General features: G+C 49.5%; 1 protein-coding gene across 6 annotated transcripts in view; it reads right to left on the reverse strand.

Annotated features, from left to right (window-relative positions):
• Positions 1–23,155, reverse strand: part of LOC121289965 (ankyrin-1-like) — a 248,871-nt gene that overhangs the window by 35,712 nt on the left and 190,004 nt on the right. For 4 of the 6 annotated variants that reach the window (XM_041209986.1, XM_041209983.1, XM_041209987.1 and 1 more), the window contains 3 exons: positions 20,406–20,937; positions 19,018–19,432; positions 3,517–3,609 (listed from right to left, as the gene is read on the reverse strand). In XM_041209986.1, the coding sequence (XP_041065920.1) occupies positions 3,517–3,609; positions 19,018–19,432; positions 20,406–20,937 (1,040 nt within the window). The remainder of the gene's footprint in view (positions 1–3,516; positions 3,610–19,017; positions 19,433–20,405; positions 20,938–23,155) is intronic. The other 2 variants (XM_041209988.1, XM_041209985.1) reach the window with 2 other exon arrangements.

Below are 23,155 nucleotides of genomic sequence, written 5' to 3' on the forward strand. Positions count from 1 at the left end.
TGTCACTTAAAGGATAAATGTCAACGTTAAGCTTTCCCTGTAGTCTGGATGCAGTGACGACATTCCTGGTGTGAAGGTGCCATTGGTGTTACACAAATGCGTCAACATTCCAGCAACATGTTTGCCTGAAATGTCGGCCCCTTCCTTCGGCAAACATACCATTTGGCCACTGTTTAGAATGGCTGGCCACATTTCACAGCCCGGCTCCCACCCCGACAGGGCTGTAAAATTCCAGCCATTGTTTCAGTTGGTAGCAATTCCCAGACTCTTGTTCACACTCACAGTCCTTGCATCTCGCTTACATCCTGGGCTAATTGTGAGTATATGTGCAACACAGGACAGTTTATGGCAATGGCAGAGGCAGCTACCAGCCAGTAACATCGGGCACTTCCTGAAAAGAGGTATGGCAGGCAGCTGTGTAATGTGAATGGTGCAAATTCTAACATATGAACCAGCTACAGGTTCATCTCGATCCCACCTCATCTCTTTCCTCTCATTTGTATGTTGCACTTTGGAAAACTTATCAAATACACTTTAGTACATGTTAGGGTCATCAGTCTGGGGGAAGATGGCAGGACCATTAATGTGATTATATTGATCACTCTCAGGCACCCGCCTGATTGGTGATCCCGACAGTTTGATTCATCATCTAATATTTAGTTCACCTTCATATAATCCACCAATTTTAACAGTTGATCCGTGTCTGCACAAACCAAACAAAGTTAAATTCAGACATTTGTTGGCACAGAACTTTGAGTATTGCTGAAAAAAGAGTCATGCCGTTGAAGCTTTTCATCTTGCACTCATCAGGACAGACACAAGAATGCCAAATTTCAAAGGGAACAACAATTTATACTGGATGAGAAAAAGGTGCTGATTGGTTGGCAAGTGGGCTCTGATTGGTTGAGGGGCTGCCATGGGGAATGCAGTAGGGAATTATTGTTCCTCCATGCTATTGTTTATTTCAAAAAGTGCAATGTTTGGATAATTCCTTTTACCTACAGAGGTCTGATCCCTGCATATGAATATATGTAGCCTCTAGCAAATGTAAGTGAGCCACATTGTGAGCCTGACTTATAATCTTAAATTGGTTCTTAGTCTAATTCTTAGCACACCCTGGATTGTTCAGCAAGTGCTGTCCAAATGCAGAATCACATCTAACGTTAGACCAATATGTTCTGAGTTTTGCAAGCACCGGTGGGTTGAGTACAGTCAGTACTCTATAGCTATTGGAAACATCCGAAGGGACAAGCTGTTTGATATGATCTGCCAGTCATTGGGGCATATGCTCTACCTTCTTCGCATCGCACTGGCACTGAAATTCAGATACCACATTCCTCATGTAAGAATTTCCTTACACACCTTAATGGGCTCCGTCCATAAATTATTATTCCCTTTGAAATTTGGCACTCTTGCATCTGTCGTGAGGAGCGCGAGATGAAAAGCATGTATAATTTTTCAGCAAACTAAATTTGGCAGTCTGGAATTCTATGAGGGATCTTGACAGGGTGGATTTGGAGGGGATGTTCCCTCTTGTTGGAGAATCTAGAACTTGGGGTTGCCATTTAAAAATAAGGGGTTGCTCAGTTAAGACAGAGATGAGGAGGGTCATGACTCTTTGGAACTTTCTTCTTGAAAAGGCGGAGGAAGCATATGCATTGAATATTTTTAAGGCAGAGAGAGCTAGGTTCTTGGTAAGCAAGTGGGTGAAAGGTTATTGGGGGGAGGCAGGAATGTGGGGTTGAGGTTACATTCAGATCAGCTGTGATCTTATTGAATGGCAGAGCAGGCTCGAGGGGCTGAGTGGCCTTCTCCTGTTTCTATGTTGGTATGAGTTTTAAACTGTGAGCTGGAATCCTTGTCTTTCTAGTTACTGAATATATCCAGTGCACTGAAAGGCACAATTTCAAAGCATTTTTACTCATAGTCAACCCATCAGAGAAGCAGACCAGTTTAGAGTACAGAAGGAGACTTCTGTGTCTTTGCAACTATAGCCCAAAACTAATCACACTGCCCTGCTCTTTTTCCTCAACTCTGCAGTGTTCAAAGTCATTTCTTTCTCTTCTCGATTTTATACCAGGGTCCAGCTGTACCAAATTCATGCATCCACTAGACCTCTGCAAGTCTATCCTCTTTATAATGTTCATTCCTGTCTATGGTCCCAATCAGTAATGGAATACATGAATAATAAACCCTGAGAATGTTGTCTACATTTTCTGCTCACCTCTTGGAAATACAAATCACACTCATGCAGACAGTCAGAACAAGAACCTATCTGATCGGGTGTCCTGGAACCAGAGAGGGGTGGTCAGGGGCAGGGGGTGCACGCTGCCAGATTAGGCTGAGTCAGGTGTCAGGTTTTGACTGCAATACCATTATGTTAGAATGTGTCGGCTTTTAACCATCCAGTTAGAGTGAAGTTCATGTCCTTGGATTTGTATTTTTCCTGAACTCTATTTAAATCCGAATCCTGTACGTTAGTAAAACACAAAGCTGCCAATACCATGCATCCAAACCACAAGGACATCCATGCTGTCTAGAATGAAAACCCAATCCATCTCTTGCTCATTCCTATTGCTCCTCTATGTCAGGGGAGGGGGTGTGGGGGGGAGTGGGGGGCATTCTATTCACAGGTTTGCAAGGCAGGCTGTACATGTACACCACAATCTCAACATCAGCAGGAAGCAGTTTTGTCTTTACCACAATGCTAACACTACAGATGGAGCCCTCCAATTAGTCTGCCGCATTGTTCAATGCCCACCGGGAGCGCTCGTGAAGCCATGGGCAGACTGAAGGGGGGGCGATCGTTGGCATCACATTACCCATTCATAGCGTCTTGCAAAACACAAATCAAGCAGAGTTCATTGACAGCACCCAGTTAATCTGGATTTCAAACACCATGGATTAATCGCCATGCTCGTGCATGAGGAGTCTCTCTCCCTCTCTCTCTCTCTCTCAAGTGCAGACCCAGAACTTACAAGTGGTGTCTCTGTGTACTTGCAGTGTGCTGCCAGTCCCAATATAAATTCGTTTTAAGTCCCAAAAAGACCTAGATGTGGACTTCACACTTTCTCCAGCAGGAGTGATCAGAGGGTCTACAAGGAGTCTCATGTCTCGACTCCTGTTGGAAGCACATGAGATGCAAACACACCTTTGACTATGCAGTCTTAGCAACAACATCGTGACAATGTAAGCAGCTTAACACACAAAATCATCCATTAATTAATCCACCCTCTCTCCAAACATCCAGTTCAGTTGCTGCTTCTTCATGCCAGTCAGAATTATTTACTGTGTATGGAGGGGTTGAAGTCTGCAGACACTCTCTTCCACTTACAGGAATGACATGCAGTGCAGCTCATAAAAGGCATGCTATATAAAGACCAGGTTTCATCAGCAGAACTCAGTGTAGGCATATAAAGTCAAAAGACCAGCCACTAGTATACACATGGTGGTTAGCAGAGCACGCTCCCAAACCTGCGCAGCCAAGAAGAACAGCCACTGCAACCCAGGCACTACCTTGACAATAAGCCTCCGCCGAATGACCCTGGTGGTGACAATCTCCTCGTCATCGGAGCTGGTCTCACTCTCTCCGAGCTGCTTGTCTACCTCCTGGTGGATATATTTCAGCACAAATTGCACAGTGTTCGACACAATTTGAAAGACATTCTGACAGCTGACAAGGAAAAAGCCAAGCAGTACCAGGCCGATGAGAAACTCACTGAGCAACGTGAGCATCCTCGCTCTGCATGGCTACTGAGATCAGAGACACCGGCGGCTGCAGCTACATAGGATAATTTTAGGCGCTTGCACTGTTGGCTCAGGGCTTTGCTACTCAATCCCTGTCAGCACATGGGAAATGTTCCCAGGATATTTGATACCTGAGAGCAACTGTTGCACAGTCTTTAGTCTAAATTATAGAAAGGAGCTCTTCAGATAATCCAGGGAATGCTCAGTTTGAATATTAACATGTGTTCAAAAGGCTGCTGTAAAAAGGACTGTAAGTACTGGAAACTCACACCAAGTCTGTTCGCAGCTAAAAAAGACAAAGATAAGTTAACATTTCAGGACCAGAAGGGTCTCCACATTAAATACCAAGCGGTTTTCACTTTTAGACACTGACTGATTTACTGTGACTTTCTGGGGCTTTGCTGTTTGCTTTTTCAGACTTAGAAAACTTGCCTGCTTTGTCCCTAAACGCACTCACTGCACAATAATCTGCTGTGCTAATGGAAAATTGCTGTTGTTATATAACCTGTCACATGCAGCCACTGAGTTTGAGGTACACCCAAGTTAAAATGCATATCTCCAGCCGTACAAAGCTTATGATGGGCTTTGTTTTCCCATTTCCATTTAACAGCCCCAGGGCCCCCTCCTTTAAAAAAATTCTGTGCGATAAGTTTGGCTACGTAACAGTTTCATGTCAGAAAATAAAAAGACACGCATTTATTTAGCTTTGTCAACAACCAACTTGCATTTATATAGCTAAAAACAAAAGACTGCGGACGCTAGAAATCCAAAACAAAAACAGAATTACCTGGAAAAACTCAGCAGGTCTGGCAGCATCGGCGGAGAAGAAAAGAGTTGACGTTTCGAGTCCTCATGACCCTTCCACAGAACTGGGTGAATCCAAGGAGAGGGGTGAAATATAAGCTGGTTTAAGGTGTGGGGGGGGGGGCGGGGGTTGTTGGGTGGGGGGACAGAAGTGGAGGGGGGTGGTGTGGTTGTAGGGACAAGCAAGCAGTGATAGGAGCAGATAATCAAAAGATGTCACAGACAAAAGAACACAGAGGTGTTGAAGTTGGTGATATTATCTAAACGAATGTGCTAATTAAGAATTGATGGTAGGGCACTCAAGGTACAGCTCTAGTGGGGGTGGGGGGGGTGCATAAAAGATTTAAAAATAATGGAAATAGATGGGAAAAGAGAAATCTTTATAAATTATTGGAAAAAACAAAAGGAGGGGGAAGAAACAGAAAGGGGGTGGGGATGGAGGAGGGAGTTCAAGATCTAAAGTTGTTGAACTGAATATTCAGTCCGGAAGGCTGTAAAGTGCCTAGTTGGAAGATGAGGTGCTGTTCCTCCAGTTTGCGTTGGGCTTCACTGGAACAATGCAGCAAGCCAAGGACAGACATGTGGGCAAGAGAGCAGGGTGGAGTGTTAAAATGGCAAGTGACAGGGAGGTTTAGGTCATTCTTGTGGAATACCAAATGTAAACTGGGCGACTGCTTTGTAGAACACCTGCGGTCTGTCTGCAAGAATGACCCAAACCTCCCTGTCGCTTGCCATTTTAACACTCCACCCTGCTCTCTTGCCCACATGTCTGTCCTTGGCTTGCTGCATTGTTCCAGTGAAGCCCAACGCAAACTGGAGGAACAGCACCTCATCTTCCGACTAGGCACATTACAGCCTTCCGGACTGAATATTGAATTCAACAACTTTAGATCTTGAACTCCCTCCCCCATCTCCACCCCCTTTCTGTTTCTTCTCCCTTCCTTTTGTTTTTTCCAATAATTTATATAGATTTCTCTTTTCCCACCTATTTCCATTATTTTTAAATCTTTTATGCCCCCCCACCCCCACTAGAGCTGTACCTTGAGTGCTCTACCATCCATTCTTAATTAGCACATTCGTTTAGATAATATCACCAACTTCAACACCTCTGTGTTCTTTTGTTCTTCTGTCTGTGACATCTTTTGATTATCTGCTCCTATCACTGTTTGCTTGTCCCTATAACCACACCACCCCCCTTCACTTCTCTCCCCCCCTACCCCCCCCCCCCCACCTTAAACTAGCTTATGTTTCACCCCTCTCCTTATATTCGCTCAGTTCTGAGGAAGGGTCATGAGGACTCGAAACGCCAACTCTTTTCTTCTCCGCCGATGCTGCCAGACCTGCTGAGTTTTTCCAGGTAATTCTGTTTTTGTTTTGCATTTATATAGCACCTTTAACATGGTAAAATGTCGCAAGGTGCTCCACAGGAGCGTTGTAAAGCGATGTGAACACAGATGACGAAGAGCTTGGTCAAAGAGGTCGATTTTAAGGAGCGTCTTCAGGGAGGTGGAGAGGCACAGTGGTTTAGGGAGGGAATTCCAGAGCTTAGCACCCAGGCAGTTGAAGGCACAGCCAGCAATGGTGGAGTGATTAAAGTTGGGGATGCTGAAGGGGCCAGAATCGGACGAGTGCAGAGAGCTGGAGGAGGAGGAGATTACAGAGAAATGGAGGCACAGAGCCGCAGAGGGAGTTGAAACCATGGATGAGAATTTTCAAATCTAAGTATTGCTGGACTGGGAGCCAATGTAGGTCAGCGAGCACAATGGATGATGCAGGAACAGGGCTTGGTGTGGGTTCAAGGGTGGACAATGGGAAGCCAGCTAACAGAGTGTTGGGATAGAAGAGGTAACGGTGACATGGATGAGGCTTTTGGCTGATGAGCTGAGGCAGGGCTGGAGTTGGCTGATGTTATGGAGGTGGAGGAAGGCAGGTCTTAGTCATGGCCTGGATGTGTGACCTTGAGCTCAGCTCAGGGTCAAATATGACAGGGATGCTGCAGTGGTGTGGTTCAACCTCAGGCCTTTACCATGGAGAGGGGTGAATTCAATGTCCAGGGAATGGATTTTGTGAGGGGAACCAAACACAATGGAGCTCTTTCTCATGGAGCTGTGGAGACTCTGTGGATGGGGTGAAATCGGAGGGTCCGGGGCCTAATTCCAGGATTCCTGCACTCATTCCTGAGGTTTCCGATTCTCAGGGGCCCCTTTTTTAAGGGTGCAGGCTGGTTCGGGTCATGAGCTCGCATCCTGCGCTCCCAACCTGTCCGGCTCCATTGCACGAACGGGCACATCCTAATTCCCCACAATTTTCATGGAGTCTGGCCGGCTTTTTAAAGAGCACCTCGGAGGTGTTGTGAACTATAGTCTGCAGGAGGGAGCCTTTTGAAAGGTGAGTTCCTCATGCCCCCACCCCCCATGTCAAGGTTCGCACCCCACCCCCACCCACCCCCAACTCCCACCTCTCCCCCCAACCCCCCACTCTCACCTACCCCCCCTCTAGCCCCCCACACCCTGCCCATCCCAAGGTATATATCCTAATGCCACTAAAAGATTCAATTGGTTCTGTATAGGGTATAGTGGGTGAATGGGCATGGATATGTCACAGTTTAGTCATGCGGTGCATGAAGAGCCATAGGGAGGGGTGGGTTGGCATGAGGTGGCATAGAGTGTGTGTGGGGAGTGAGGGCTGTGGACTGGGTGGCCTACTTATTCACTATTACTGAGGTGAAGTCCCAGGGCACCAAGGCAGGCAGACCTCGGCACCCAGCGACTTCAGCCCATATTCACCACCCACCCCTCCCCAGTGAAAATCCCATCTTTCCTCGCACCTTCTCCCGAGGTGGGAGAGGTGGGCTGAGCTGGGCTGGGCTGGGTATCTTCCCGGCTCCCTCCACCCATCTCCGGGATGAAAAATCCAGTCCAACGTCTTCAGCCTTCCCGGACTTTAAGCTGGAGGAAATTTCTCCTCATCCAGTACTGGATGTTGGACTAACACTGCAATAAATCAGAGATGTGAAGGGGTTGTGCGAGGCGGTGATGAGGCAGAGGTTAGCGTGCATGTGTAAATTGATGCAGCATTTTTGGAAGGTGTTGCCAAGGGTCAGCATGGAGAAGAGAAAAGGAAGGTGGGGGGTTGCTAATAGAATGGGTCCTTGGGGGACTCTGGAGGTAATAGTTTGGCAGTAGGAATAGAAGCCATTGCAAGAGAAACTCTAGCTATGACTGGACAGATAACCGTGTGCCCAACTGAATGATGGAGGAGAGGCACTGGAGGAAGATGGTGTGTTCAGTCGTGTCAAGGGCTGCAGACAAGACAAGAAGAATGAGGAAGGCAAGTTTGCCATTGTCACATTCACGTGGAGTGTCATCTTGGCTATGGTAAGGGTGTGGCAAGGGCAGAAACCTGATTGGAGGGACTCATCGTGGAATTAAGAGAGAGAGAGAGAGAGAGAAATGAGTGTGGATTTGGGAGAGGAAAGGGAGGTGGGCAGGGCTCGGGAGAGGGAGGAGAGCATCAGGGCCTGGGGACTGGGGAAGGTTGAAGGGGAAGGTTGGGGGGGGGGAAGGAGGGGAGGGTTGGGAGGAAAGTTGGAGGGGAGGGTTGGGGGAGGGTTGGAAGTGGGGTTGGAGGGGAGGGTTGGGAGGAAAGTTGGAGGGGAGGGTTGGAGGGGAGGTTGGAAAGTAGGTTGGAAGGGAGATTTGGAGGGGAGGTTTGGAGGGGATGGTTGGAGGGGGTGGCTGGAGGGGATGGTTGGAAGGGAGGGATGGAGGGGATGGTTGGGTTGGAGGGGAGGTTTGGAGGGGAGTTTTGAGGGAGGAGGCTGGAGGGGAGGGTTGGAGGGAATGGTTGAAGGGAATGGTTGGAGGGAGTGGTTGGAGGGGAGATGTTGGAGGGGAGGTTTGGAGGGGAGTTTTGAGGGAGAAGGCTGGAGGGGAGGGCTGGAGGAGAGAGTTGTAGGAAGGGTAGAGAGGGTTGGGGTGAAGGTTGGAGGGGGAGTTTGGATAGGAAGGTTAGAGGGGAGGTTGGAGGAGAGAGTTGGGTGGAAGGTTGGAGGTGAGTGTTGGAGGGGAGGGTTGGGGGAGGTTAGAGGGGGAGGTTGGAGGGGAGTGTAGGGGAAGATTGAAGGGAGAGTTGGGGGAATATTGGAGGGGAGGTTGGGGAAGGCTGGAGGGGAATGGTGGGGAAGTTTGGAGGGGAGAGTTGGAGGGGAGGGTTGAGGGAAGATTGGAGGGGATGGTTGGAGGGAGGTCGGGGGAAGGTTGGAGGGACAGGTTGGAGGGGGGGTTGGGGGGAAGGTTGGAGGGGAAGATTGGAGGGGGAGATCGGAGGGGAAGGTTGGGAGGGGGAATTTCAGGGGATGGTTGGAGGGGAGGGTTGGGGTAAGGTTGGAGGGGAGGGTCGGAGGGGTGGGTTGGAGGGGTGGTTTGGAGGGAAGGGTCAGAATGGAAAGTTGGTGAGGAGGGTTGGAGGGGAGGTTGGAGGGGAAGGTTGGAGGGGGAGACTGGAGTGAGAGTTTGGAGGGGTGGTTTGAGGGGAGGTTGGAGGGGAAGTTGGAGGGGAGGTTGGAGGGGAAGGTTGGAGGGGAAGATTGGAGGGGAGGATTGGAGGGAGAGGTTAGAGGGGTGGTTTTAGGGGAGGTTAGAGGGGAGATTGGAGGGGAAGATTGGAGGGGAAGATTGGAGGGGAGGATTGGAGGAGAGATTGGAAGGCAGCGTTTGAGGGGATGTTGGAGGCGAAGGTTGGAGGGGGAGGTTGGAGGGGAGGGTTTGAGGGGATGTTGGAGGGGAAGGTTGGAGGGGAGGTTGGAGGGGATGTTGGAGGGGGGCATTGGGGACAGATTAGCTACAGAGTTGAATTGTTTAGCAAATGTAGTGATTTCTTTGTAGCCACTTTTCTAACATCAGTTGATTGCTCGGTGACTAATTATCCCTAGAGGATCAGCACTGGGCCTCCAATGTCACCACTGCTCCAATCACTCTGCCTGCTGTGTGCAGCTGTAACGAAAGGAAGCCAAAACCTACATTTATACAGCACCTTTCACAATGTCTCAAATCACTTTACAGTCAGTTTGGTTCGTTTCAGCTGTAGTCACTGGTATAACGTGGGCAAAGTTCTCAAATAGTGAGGCAGGCCGAGGAGCTGAATGGCCTATTCGTGTGTCATTCTGGATGGATGAGATGAGCTGGACTATATGGCCTTTGTTATCCATGATTACCTTGTAAACAGAGGGTGGGATGATGGCTGGAGTCCTGTTTATTTTGTTTACAGTGAGCAGGCTTTGTGGGGTGACACCACCAGGACAAGAGTACGTAATGGACTCATGGGCCAGAATTCTGCCCTCAGTGGGCGGGCAGCCGAACTCGGCCGCCGAAACGGGGCCGGACGCCATTTTGAATGGGCGGGCCAATTAAGGCCCCGCCGAGCGGCCTGGCTGACAGGAAGCGCTGTGCACTTCCTGTGCGGGGGGTAGAGGGGGAGCTGGGGGGGTGGTGGGGTTGAGCTCCTTCACCCACACGCCCTGCTCCCTGCTCCCTGAGGCTAAGCGCTGTCTCAGGGAGAGCGCGCAATGTTTAAAACACCCTGAAAATAGAGAAAGGAAAACATTATTAACGTGTCCCCCTCACGTGACACTGTCACACGAGATGGGACATATTAATAAATATGAGTGAAACTCCGATACACTTTTTACAAACTGAGATGAAACCTCATCCCGCCGGTGGATGAGGTTTTATCTTTTTTCAGAAACCCGCTGAGGCTCCTGTCCTGCCCACTGGGGCTCCTGGCCTACCCACTGGGGCTCCTGTCCTACCCGCTGAGGCTCCTGTCCTGCCCACTGGGGCTCCTGGCCTGCCCACTGGGGTTCCTGGCCTGCCCACTGGGGCTCCTGTCCTACCCACTGGAGCTCCTGGCCTGCCCACTGGGGCTCCTGTCCTACCCACTGGGGCTCCTGTCCTACCCACTGGGGCTCCTGTCCTGCCCACTGGGGCTCCTGTCCTACCCACTGGGGCTCCTGTCCTGCCCACTGAGGCTCCTGTCCTACCCACTGAGGCTCCTGTCATACCCACTGAGGCTCCTGTCCTACCCACTGAGACTCCTGGCCTGCCCACTGGGGCTCCTGTCCTGCCCACTGGGGCTCCTGGCCTGCCCACTGGGGCTCCTGTCCTACCCACTGGGGCTCCTGTCCTACCCACTGGGGCTCCTGTCCTACCCACTGGGGCTCCTGGCCTGCCCACTGGGGCTCCTGTCCTACCCACTGGGGCTCCTGTCCTACCCACTGGGGCTCCTGTCCTACCCACTGGGGCTCCTGGCCTGCCCACTGGGGCTCCTGTCCTACCCACTGGGGCTCCTGTCCTGCCCACTGAGGCTCCTGTCCTACCCACTGGGGCTCCTGTCCTGCCCACTGAGGCTCCTGTCCTACCCACTGAGGCTCCTGTCCTACCCACTGAGACTCCTGGCCTGCCCACTGGGGCTCCTGTCCTACCCACTGGGGCTCCTGTCCTACCCACTGGGGCTCCTGGCCTGCCCACTGGGGCTCCTGTCCTACCCACTGGGGCTCCTGTCCTACCCACTGGGGCTCCTGTCCTACCCACTGGGGCTCCTGGCCTGCCCATTGAGGCTCCTGTCCTGCCCACTGGGGCTCCTGGCCTGCCCACTGGGGCTCCTGTCCTACCCACTGGAGCTCCTGGCCTGCCCACTGGAGCTCCTGTCCTACCCACTGGAGCTCCTGGCCTGCCCACTGGAGCTCCTGTCCTACCCACTGGAGCTCCTGGCCTGCCCACTGGGGCTCCTGGCCTGCCCACTGGGGCTCCTGTCCTACCCACTGGAGCTCCTGGCCTGCCCACTGGGGCTCCTGTCCTACCCACTGGAGCTCCTGTCCTACCCACTGGAGCTCCTGGCCTGCCCACTGAGGCTCCTGGCCTGCCCACTGGGGCTCCTGTCCTGCCCACTGGGGCTCCTGGCCTGCCCACTGGGGTTCCTGTCCTGCCCACTGAGGCTCCTGTCCTGCCCACTGAGGCTCCTGGCCTGCCCACTGGGGCTCCTGTCCTGCCCACTGAGGCTCCTGGCCTGCCCACTGGGGTTCCTGTCCTGCCCACTGAGGCTCCTGGCCTGCCCACTGAGGCTCCTGGCCTACCCACTGGAGCTCCTGGCCTGTCCACTGAGGCTCCTGGCCTGCCCACTGGAGCTCCTGGCCTGCCCACTGGGGCTCCTGGCCTGCCCACTGGGGTTCCTGTCCTGCCCACTGGAGCTCCTGGCCTGCCCACTGGAGCTCCTGGCCTGCCCACTGGGGTTCCTGTCCTGCCCACTGGAGCTCCTGTCCTACCCACTGGAGCTCCTGGCCTGTCCACTGAGGCTCCTGTCCTACCCACTGAGACTCCTGGCCTGCCCACTGAGGCTCCTGGCCTGCCCACTGAGGCTCCTGTCCTACCCACTGAGGCTCCTGTCCTACCCACTGGAGCTCCTGGCCTGCCCACTGAGACTCCTGGCCTGCCCACTGGGGCTCCTGTCCTGCCCACTGAGGCTCCTGTCCTACCCACTGGGGCTCCTGGCCTGCCCACTGAGGCTCCTGTCCTACCCACTGAGACTCCTGGCCTGCCCACTGAGGCTCCTGGCCTGCCCACTGGAGCTCCTGGCCTGCCCACTGGGGCTCCTGTCCTACCCACTGGAGCTCCTGGCCTGCCCACTGGAGCTCCTGGCCTGCCCACTGGGGCTCCTGTCCTACCCACTGGAGCTCCTGGCCTGCCCACTGGAGCTCCTGGCCTGCCCACTGGGGCTCCTGGCCTGCCCACTGGGGTTCCTGGCCTGCCCACTGGAGCTCCTGGCCTGCCCACTGGGGTTCCTGGCCTGCCCACTGGAGCTCCTGGCCTGCCCACTGGAGCTCCTGGCCTGCCCACTGGAGCTCCTGTCCTGCCCACTGGGGTTCCTGGCCTGCCCACTGAGGCTCCTGTCCTGCCCACTGGGGCTCCTGGCCTGCCCACTGAGGCTCCTGTCCTGCCCACTGGGGCTCCTGGCCTGCCCACTGAGGCTCCTGTCCTACCCACTGGGGCTCCTGTCCTACCCACTGGGGCTCCTGGCCTGCCCACTGAGGCTCCTGTCCTACCCACTGGGGCTCCTGGCCTGCCCACTGAGGCTCCTGGCCTGCCCACTGAGGCTCCTGTCCTACCCACTGAGACTCCTGGCCTGCCCACTGGAGCTCCTGGCCTGCCCACTGGGGCTCCTGGCCTGCCCACTGAGGCTCCTGGCCTACCCGCCAGCCTTAAGGTTGGACGGACAGGGCCTATCAATGAGCTTAATGATCCTGTCAAGGGCCTCAATTGGCCATTGACAGGTCGGCGGGTGGACAGCTGATTTCGCTGTCCGCCCGCCTTCCTGAAAATTTAAGTGGACTGGGATGACATTGGGGGTTCCTCCTGATGCCGTCCGGCATCATTTTCCCCTGGGCGAGCGGGCCCCGCCCCCAAATCGCCAACGGGAAAATTCTGGCCATAGTGAATGAGTAACCTTCTTTTTACATTACACCATGATTCTCAAGAGCCTTTTCCATTGACTTCCATCTTGTCCTTTTGACCACCCACCTACTCTGTCTTGATGCTTCTTATGAGGTTTTATGAGGTACTGAAATATCGTGATAAAGGTATGTTGCACAGCAGATATTGGAAATATATTGTAGTGAGAAGGAGCAGTCAGCAGACTCTTCAGACTTGCTGATCAAGTAAACACGGACACAACTGTGAACCATTCAGAAATTGTCCTTGGGTTAAAAGTTGCATCACATAGACACACCTGAGGGCCTGGAAACTGAAGCACTGGGGCCCACGGATCTCCCTCTCTCTCCCTCTGGCCCCAGAGCTTTGGGGATGGGTAATTTGCAAGGAGGGAGGGGTGAAGGGTGGAACTTTGGAAAGGGGTGAAGATGACAGGCTTGAAGGCGAGGCTGAGTGCTTTGTGTGGACCATTCAGGTCTGGTGGTGAGTGATTTAACCAGTCTTCTGCCATCGTTGTCACATCCCATGGATTTGAGGGAGTGGAGATAAGCGTCATCGGGAAGAACTGGGTGAAACAGAGTAATGGTTTTAATGAGAACAAGAACAAAGGTGAATGTGAAGACAAGATTGGTAGACCAGCAGCTGCAGAAACATCATGGTGAATGGACGGTCAAAGGTCAGCCAGTTGGGATTTTGAACATGCAATCCCCAGTGACTTGGTGAGAGTTTCCCAGGGCTGAATACAGGAGGTAGGAAAGTTGGGATAGAGAAGGGGAATGTGTGCTGATGCCAGTAAAAGGAAGTGATTAGTGGGGGCTTATTGTGATGAACACATTGGGGGCAGAGAAGTCACATGAGATGGCCAGGGTGAGGGGGTGGCTGGGAGCTTCTCCATGGGGAAACAGATTCTCACACCGACCAGGAACGTCTGATGTAAGCTTCCCATACAGCAAGCGACACTGACGTGCAGTCAAGGCTGCCAGGGACACAAAGGCAGAACCAATTTGTGCACAGCCAGGTAGTGCAAAATGGGAAGATTCGCTCAATCAATCTGGTGCTTTGAATAAGGCACAATGGTTAAAGCCTTTGTTAAAATCACGGGCAATGGTACATGAACCAGTGACAGTGTGTGCAACTCACTCCCATGGACAGCAGCAGAGTCTAGTTCAATCCATGGCTGTAAACTGGAGATGGGTGACCTTTTGCTAAGCAAGGGTATTAAGGGATATGGCGTCAAGGTGAGTGGATGGAGATGAAGGTCAGCCTTGATCTTACTGAATGGTGGATCAGCTTTGAGGTGCTGAATGGTTTATTTCTGTTCCTATGTTTCTGTGATATGCTAATATGACAAACACCCAATGAGTATTCATTTCCTACAATATAAGTCCATTGCTGGATGTGAAGGACCAATGAACTTTCCCTGTTAACCTCTCGCTCTGGAATAATCAAGAAACCCATGACTGCACACCCTTGCTCTGATCCTTCACAATGAAACTTCACTGTCGTTCTGCCTTTCACAGCTGTCACCTTTACACCAAACTATAAGATCGATTGAAAAATACAGATCCTGTTTATAACATTTTTGGAAAAGTAGCTAACATAGCCTGATGGATCAGCAGTCACTGACTCACAATGACTGAATCAATTTCCATATTCTTTCCACAGCAAATTGTCCTTGTATTTAGAAATCACTGTCTGGAATGTCTCCTGAATTCATAATTAGAGCCAGAAGTTTAAGGTGACTGAATAAGCCAAATTCTGTTTCTAACTTTTGGGTTCCAGGATTTTAGCCTACTTTATGGGTGGTTATGTTCTGTCACATATTCTCTCTGAAGACTTTGAAACATCTATTTTGGGGCTGTGGGTCTCACTCTGAGCCTTGAGTTTCTCTCATGTATACACACACGTATTGAATAGAATTATATACTAGCAGACCCCTGTGGCATTGTTATGTGTTGGAGGACATGCTGTTTTAAACTATTGGAATGTATGGAGGAAAGTATGACAGGCAGCCTCTTTAATATATTATTAATCAATCCCCCACAGTGTTGCACTTGGGAATTAAAACCAGATATAGGCTTTAAGGGTAGCAGGGTTAGAGGGTGGGGAAAAATTAGACCAAGGGAGCACCGATTTTATTCCATTTGGTGATGTTTACTGCAATGTGGCACACAGCAATAGAGTTAATCCCAGTTCAAGGTGTACCATTTGGTGGAGACCGGGATTCAATGGCAAATCTGCATTGAATCACTCTCCGTTTTTCCTCTCTCCATGGACAGGTATCTTATCTTTGTTTGGCATCTTTCATACAGTTGGTTACGTAACCATGGGGCTATCACTAGCACTAGAATTGGTACTACAGTCCCTCAGTGGATGTGAGCTGCAGTTGCTGTAGGTCCCAGAATGAGCTTAATTACTGTCATGATGTACTGAGTGAAGAAACGATTCTGAATTCTGAAGTTACATTTCTCAGTTACATTTAACTCATCTAATGATCTTGTGTCTGGCATTGGTTTACATCTCCCAGTTGGTTTAAGTCTCCCAGTTATATATTTTTAAACTCAATGTTAATTAAATTAAATGTTAAAATGTGTCAGCATCTTTCGCTGAGAGTGTGGTACCAGGAATATCCCTGGTTTTCCTGAGCTCCTTTGCACTCCAAAGCAGGAAAGGCCTCCCCCGAACATGAATCCGGGTGGAGGGTTTTTGACAGAGAAAGCAGGAAGTACCAGGGAATGACTGATTCCCTGTCCACATGGTGCTGCTAAAAACGTGGCGTAACAGGATTCTGCTTCCGAGTTCACGTACAGTGGATCTCACCATTTACAGTGCTGCCGACAGACAAATGCTCCACATATAGTTATTCCTGATTTATCACATTTGCAAATGGATAAAGATTTTTGTACCAAAATATCCATAAGCTATTAATGTCTCTGTACTATAAACATCAATGCGTTACTCAGTGGAACCCCACAGGGTTCCCCACATTCATCAATCTCACTGAATAAATGATTGCAGGCGTAGCTCACTCAGCTGGCCATTCAAGTTAGGTGCAAGCCAATGTATCCTAAGCACTTGGTGCCATGTTGTAGGACCCTGTCCCTTGCTGTCTACAAGATGTCTACCTGAATGGGACTGTACAGGAAGGATTAGAGACTGTTGGGGCCAGAGCATCACTGCCACCTTGTGAATAAGTAGCAGCACATCCCAGGGTACAAGTCTGTTCTTGGAGATGTAGGCACTTTCTAGACTGCCTGTTTTCGGAGGTGGGAAGTGCTGCTTAGTGGAAAAATGAGATTTACCTAACGTATCTCAGCCGAGTCTCAGCCAGACGCAGCACTTTGGTCAGGTTGAAGGGGGCCCCAGAGTTCAGTCAGATTGACTTTACACCTGATCCTCTGCAGGGATTTGGATCAACTGGCCAAGGTTTCACTTGTCCCACAAGCCATGTTTAAAGCGACTTCAGTGAAAGTCAGGACAAACTGAAGCCGGGAGTAGCACTCTCTCATGAGGCCGTGCCACAGGATCAAGGTTGGCTGCTGAGGTGAGACAAGGTTCAAAAGGGTTTGAAACCACCTACATTCCAGTATGGTATCAGTGTCAGGCCACTGTCCACTCCTCAAGCCAGCTCTGCAACGTGGAAATTTGGACAAGCGCCCCCTATTTATTGGAGAACTGTGGTTATCTTGGACCTGGATTCCCACTAAGTGCTGCGAGCAGGCCAACTCCTTCCCCCACCACAGTGACGCCTGAGGCTTGTAATATTACCGTGGTACAGTTACTGTCCAGGACAGTACAAGACAGCTGTTCAATCACCAGCGCTGAGACTGAATCACTGCGCTAAAGATGCTAAATATGCTCAGATCTTTCAAATATTGAGTTACCTTTCAATAATCTAGCACATTATATTCTAACCACACCAAAAAGGTAACAAACTGGTCAATTATGTCCTTGCTGTTTGTGAGATTGGGATGTGTTACATCTCCCTCCATTATAACATCAATGCCACTTCAAAAACTATTCATATCTTGTATAGTACTTCAGGATGTCTTGACAACATGAAAAGTGCGATAGAAATTCAAATGATTTTTTTCACTGAGAGAAGGAACTGAAGGCATCAGCTGGTACTATCGTTCAGACAGCACCATTAGACTGACATCAGCACTCACATTTCTCGGTCAAGGGGTTGAGAGTTCAAATCCCGCTCCTGAGAGTCTCAGGTCTCTCTCCAGAGGACATGAGCTGACACTCCAGTGCAGTACTGTGAGGGTGCTGCACTGTCAGAGGTGTCGCCTTTCAGAGGAAACGAGAAACCAAGGCCCTCTTGGGCAGATCATGGTGCAATCTGGAACCAGTTATCCCTGGTGTATCCTGTCATTAACACGTTGCTGTTTGTTTGCTCATTTCTTACATTATACCAATGACTACACTTCATTGTTCATGTCATTTGGGGTGTTTTGAGGTTGTAAAAGTTGCTATAGAATGCAACTCCTTCTTTGCATATTACTACATACAAGGCACTGGACTCAGCTCTTTCTCAATATTACAATCAGCAATCTTCCCACCTCGGCTGTGACATGGAGAATGGGGCTGTCTGTCGTAATCATCAACAGCAGCATATATCCTCCCGCTAACCTTAACTCTGCCGATACACGTGACTCATCACGGCCGCTCTCTATGAACGTAGAGCCAGTACCTGCAACGATGGGCAAGCAACCACCATATCATCCTGAAGAGCCCAGTCTTTGTCAGAATGAAGGCACCCAAAAGGATCACAACACACCAAGTGGGTCAGTCAAGACTGGCAGGTGAATTCACATTCGCTGCTTCATAGAACCCAGAAACATTGGCTTTTCTTCCCCCTGAGCGTAGTGCCCCACAGGAGTCTCCTGATGACCACCTCTCAGGGTTCGGCTAGATTTGCTTTTCATCCCTCAGCCTGTGGCTCATGCCAGTTTTTGACTTTTCCCTTTAAGAGCTGTCTGGTCTCACCCTGCCCAGTGAAATCACATGGGAGTGCCACGAGTTTCCTGTCAGAATGTTTACCAGGGAAGGAAGAACTGTAAAGATGTCCAGTTGTGTCAGCTAGTGGTTATATTTAGAAACACCATTACAGCAGGGAGCATTGGACTGGCTGGAACTCAGCTCACGTTTCTGCCTGTCACTTTGCCCTTCACACTGTGGTGTAAACAGGGCAACTCCTGATTTGGCCTGGTTCACAGGCCCTGACTATCACTCAATCTATTAATGGCCTAGACTGGCCAACACGAGCTTACAGTTAAAAAAAAAAGCAGCCTCCTACTTTGAAATATCTGCTTTACAGTGAGCGCGCTATAGCAGAATTATACGTTGTCATGTCAGAATGTTCTAAACTCCCCGATGTAACCCTTTCACCTAAACCAACCCTGAACACCCCCCTCTTCAGCTTGTTCGGGCGGCTCAGAATTGGTTGTTGGACGTTCTGTTAATGTCAAGGTTGGCTTCACGGGAGCTGATATCAGCTTTCAGCCAGCAGACATGAGGCAAGAATCGGCAGTGAGATAGCTTCCCTGGATTTGCTTCGCCCCCCCGAATCCAAGTGGAACTGCTATCTCTGGCAAATGCGGGAAGCTATTGATTCCAGTGATATACGGGGATGCGATGTTCTTGGATGAATAATACCAGTCCACATTGCTTAGAAATCTCTCTGGGGGTGTGATAAAGCCCCTTGAACAAAATCTGCTAGCATTCAAAGGTAGTTAAAATTGCTCACACAATTGCACCGGAATGATGAGTATAACAGGTTGTAACCATGTGATCAATTACTTTCCAGTCAGGAGGAACCAGGTTTCCCACTTGCTTTCCTTCCATTGCCCTAACATTTCTCCCTTTATGATCTTGACAATGCACAATACTCTTTGATGGAGTTTCTCCTCTCATTCCACCCCCACCCCCACCCCACCACCACCCCACCCAAAACAACAACAAGGAAAAAGTCTCTCACCTCCTCACTTGAATTTACTACTTCCTCTTCCACAGTTATCCAGCTGCTCCTTGGGTCTGTGCCATGGTGAAACTGTGCTGTACCTGCTGACGATAAACAAAGGGGGTTCTCCAGATCTTTCAGGTCAAAGTAGCGCAGGGACTTCAGCTGTGCTTTGTCTTCCACTGGTTGCACTAGTTTCTCCTCAGTCACTCTCAGTCTGCTCGACTCCAGCTTTGCAATGGGAGGCAAATTCTCTGTTGGCCTTTGTTCAAGTATCTCAGCCCAAGCCTCCTTCTGTGAAATGACAAAGCTTGGCTTCCAGGACTCAGCGATTGAGGGTATTCCTGAGGCCCCTTCAAACTCAGGGACCCTGCTTCTCTCCTCATGGACTGTTTGATATGACACAATGGAACTGTGAGATAACATTTGAGACCTTTGAGAAAGATAAATTGGGACAAAATTAACCCGTCTTCCTGAGGTAAGAAAGCCCTACGGTACGTGGATGGGTCAGGGTCTCAGGACTAACAGTGTTAGCAGTGGTACTGCTTTGCAATCAGAAACTCAGGTGGATAGGCAAGGAGACAAAGGCCTCCTATTACTCAACCCAGTTATGGGGTGTTTCGGTGCAAACATTCTCAATAGGGTTCCCATTGCACAGGTTTGCCAAAGCTCAGGAGAGTTTCCATAATCAAATGGGAAAATCTTTTGAGGCTATTCTTGGTCTCAGGTGGGTGGCTCCACTCCATTCCAGTCAATGGAATTGAACATCAGGGGCCCTTTCTAACCGGCAGCCTAGCCGCCGAGTGCTTGTTTCACATTAGTTCCCCCGAAACCAATTTCCGCCCCTTCATTTTGCGCGGCACGTTGCTGACTGGGTTCTGACCTCCAACAGCAAATAAAGTGACGGCTCAACTTCACCTTGCCCAAGATGGAGCGAACAAATGGGCTGATAAGGTTCCACTGGAGGAAAGGAGCTGGGACCCGACGCAGAGTGAAACGGGATTGTGCTCCTTTTGGCCTGAATCCAATCTGAACAGCGTTGGGAGAATCAGATAGCGAAGTGCAAAATCCACCCGTTCAGATGAAATAAAAGGAAACGGGCCGTTTGCTACTGGGATAAGGCTCAGCGTGCCACAGCTGATGTGTCACATCCCCAAGAAGCTCAGGCCCTGCTATTGGTCACACTGCCATTTACTGGGATGTTTCTTCAGTTTTTAGCTACTGAATGAGCTGGGCCTATAGGTGCGCAAAACATCACTGATGTGAAAGGGTAAAGGATCCAGCAGCAAGTTTATATACCCTCCAAACGTTCCCTTTGCATCAGGCTGCAGGGTGTTGTACCCCTTATTTATATGACTGGAACTTCCCTTGTATATTTCAGTACCCCAAATAAGGTTAACATTTACCTGTCTACATTCTGGTCTGGCCACTTGGAATCTATGCTCCCTTTTCTCAAGATTGGTGATCCTGTCCATCTATCGTGTGCCTTTGGTTGACCTGCAACAACAGAAATGCCATTCTCTGTATTCAGATCCTCAGCCAGTTTGGCTGGACTCTCTCCTTCTGTCATCTCAGCTTTGCTCTCTGACCTCTGAGCTCCTTCATGGTCGAGCAAATCTACCAGGCCATTGAAGGCTTCCGAATCCACTGTGTCCTCCTCAGTGAGATTTAAGGAACTCAATCCTTCAACTGGAAGAGATTCATCAGCTTTGCTATAGTCCAGTGAGGAGTCTTCTGCTATAACTAGAGGTGGCATGTCACCCGATGACCAAACATTGACATCTGATATCTCCATCAGGGAATGGCTGTCAGTGTGTGCTATGGGGATACCATCCAGGCTGGTGACATCGTTCCAGAACTGGTCAGCTTGCAGTGGAGGTGGCATCATGTAGTGAAGCGAAGCAGGTGAAAGCATCTCATCCTGCACTGGGGTGAAACCTACACAAGCAGACAGAGCACATCTGCAGAAGCCATTCCTGCAATAAACAACAATACAGGGGAAGGGGGGAACAGGGGAGATGGACCACCAGAGATCTCCTATGCTGCCAGGCTTTATTCAAGCTGTGGAATGTGTTAAATTCTGCAGGACTATCTTTGGGCAATAAGTTGGCCATTCCAGTTTTTGGCAGTCATTTTTTCGCGTAGAAGCTTCAGACCAAAATGCAGAGGGTTATAATGTAATCGGGGAAAACTGTCGATTATGGGGACAATTAAATACATAACATTTCTGTGGCATTCATTACATCCATAATCTCCATCGGGTTTATGGAGCACCAGATGGTAATTTGACAGCGAGCCAGGGCTTCAAGAGGATATAAGAGGTCCAGCCTGTACCCACGGGCAGAACCACAGCAAGATGGTGAAAACTTGGTTTCCCTGATAAAAGTGTAAAATAAACAAATTAAGTAAAAGGACCAACTTTGTTTCTGTTATGTTCCAATAAGAGACCAGAATCAACTCCACAGCACAACAGGATAGGGAGAAATAAGAATCTCAGTATATTCACTTTCCTTTTCTTGCCTGCAGGTCCCATCCTTTCAGTCTGTCTCTATAACAAGGGAGATGCTCTTAGTCAAGTTGTGACGTTTTAACCTTATTCTCTGACTCTAACAAATATCCATGGCCTTCTGCTCCACAGGGAAAGTATGACCTTCATCTCCAATCATTTAACCCCAAGGTGCTTGCTGGCTGGTTTTAATAGCTTAGTGATGGCTATAACACACTCTAAAGCCAAGGACTCCATCAGACACAAGCTCTAACAAGCTTACGCATGTACTGTGACCAAATCCCCCCCGCTCCACAATGCATTACAGGGAGCCAATAAGGTGGAGAGCTCATAAAAAGGCTTCTGGGAGTCAGAGTCCCTTCTTAAAATGTGAAGTGAGTTAAACTCTGATATCGTGTAAATTTACCTCTTTATACTGAATATCCTTTGCTACCATGGATTTCACTTTTTAAATTTGCCCTGGGTATCATCAAGAGAATAGGGAGTTCATCAGAGGTGCATTATTGATGTTTTTCTTCCTTATTATTTTCTAGAATCCTCTTTTGGCTCTCCACTTCCCACGGCCTGCTGTGGGAGAGTGGACGTTGTGTGTCCAAGCAACAGGCAGTGCTTCAGGAAGCACCAAAGACCCCTACCAGCTTTCCGTTGTGGTCTTAACTTCCTTTCTTCCTCTGAGGGTCGGGTGTGTTCTCAGGCTCCCCCCACTTTACAAACGTGTTGCATAAAATCAACCTTCTGTTTTGTTTTTAACTTCCCCTCTGTATGGTCCTTCTGCTTAAGACCCCAGGAGCCTTTGGATCAGGGTAAACTATGCCCTGACTTTAATTTTTACTTTAGCTGGCAGACAGGGCCTTGGCTTAACACCCCTTCAAAGGATGGCAGTCCCATCAGTGCAGAATGGCCCGAGTCTTGGATTGGAATGATAAGGCACTCGAACCTTAACGTGGCACTCAAAGCACATAGCTGGCTGACCTAGGAAAGAGAATGCAGTCCAAAGGAGAAGATCAGCCCACCACTTTGCTGTGCACTGGAACAACAGCAATCCCGAGAACGAGGTTAATGGGACGGTGAAAATTATTTTTTCAGATCAGATATTAATAAGTGGAAAGGACCAGTGGCCTTACATCAATCACAAAGGGATTAAACGCTTTAAAGGGGCAACTAATAGGTTAAATTTGTTTTGAGACAATTCTACAATTAAGAACATTTTGACCTAACTGATGTAATTAGAATAAAGACAGAATAATGAGATGCTGTTCATTGATTTGGGTCAGTGAGTTAGGTATTTAAAATCGTTATCATGTCTCTATGAACATTAAAGTATTTAAAGTTATGAACTGAATGATTTGTACCAATATCAATAGTACATCATATTCAATGGAGATAAGCTTTGCTTTGAATGGCAGTAACAGTCAGGCCCCAGGGATGAACCTTGATCTCATTGTCATGCCCATGAAGGAAGAGCAGGCTTGATATGTCAGCCAAGTGGGATATACTTTCCAGATTCTTGCTGACCCTCCCCTGAACCAAGTCTTTTGATCATTAAGGTTATATTACTGGGGCTATACTACTGATTGGAAGTATCGTCTCACCCTTCCCCTTCTACCACGCCTGGCATTGTAACCTGATGCAATCAACCTGAAACGTTCT

This window comes from Carcharodon carcharias, chromosome 17 (genome assembly GCF_017639515.1).
Source record: "Carcharodon carcharias isolate sCarCar2 chromosome 17, sCarCar2.pri, whole genome shotgun sequence".
NCBI classification, from domain to species: domain Eukaryota; kingdom Metazoa; phylum Chordata; class Chondrichthyes; order Lamniformes; family Lamnidae; genus Carcharodon; species Carcharodon carcharias.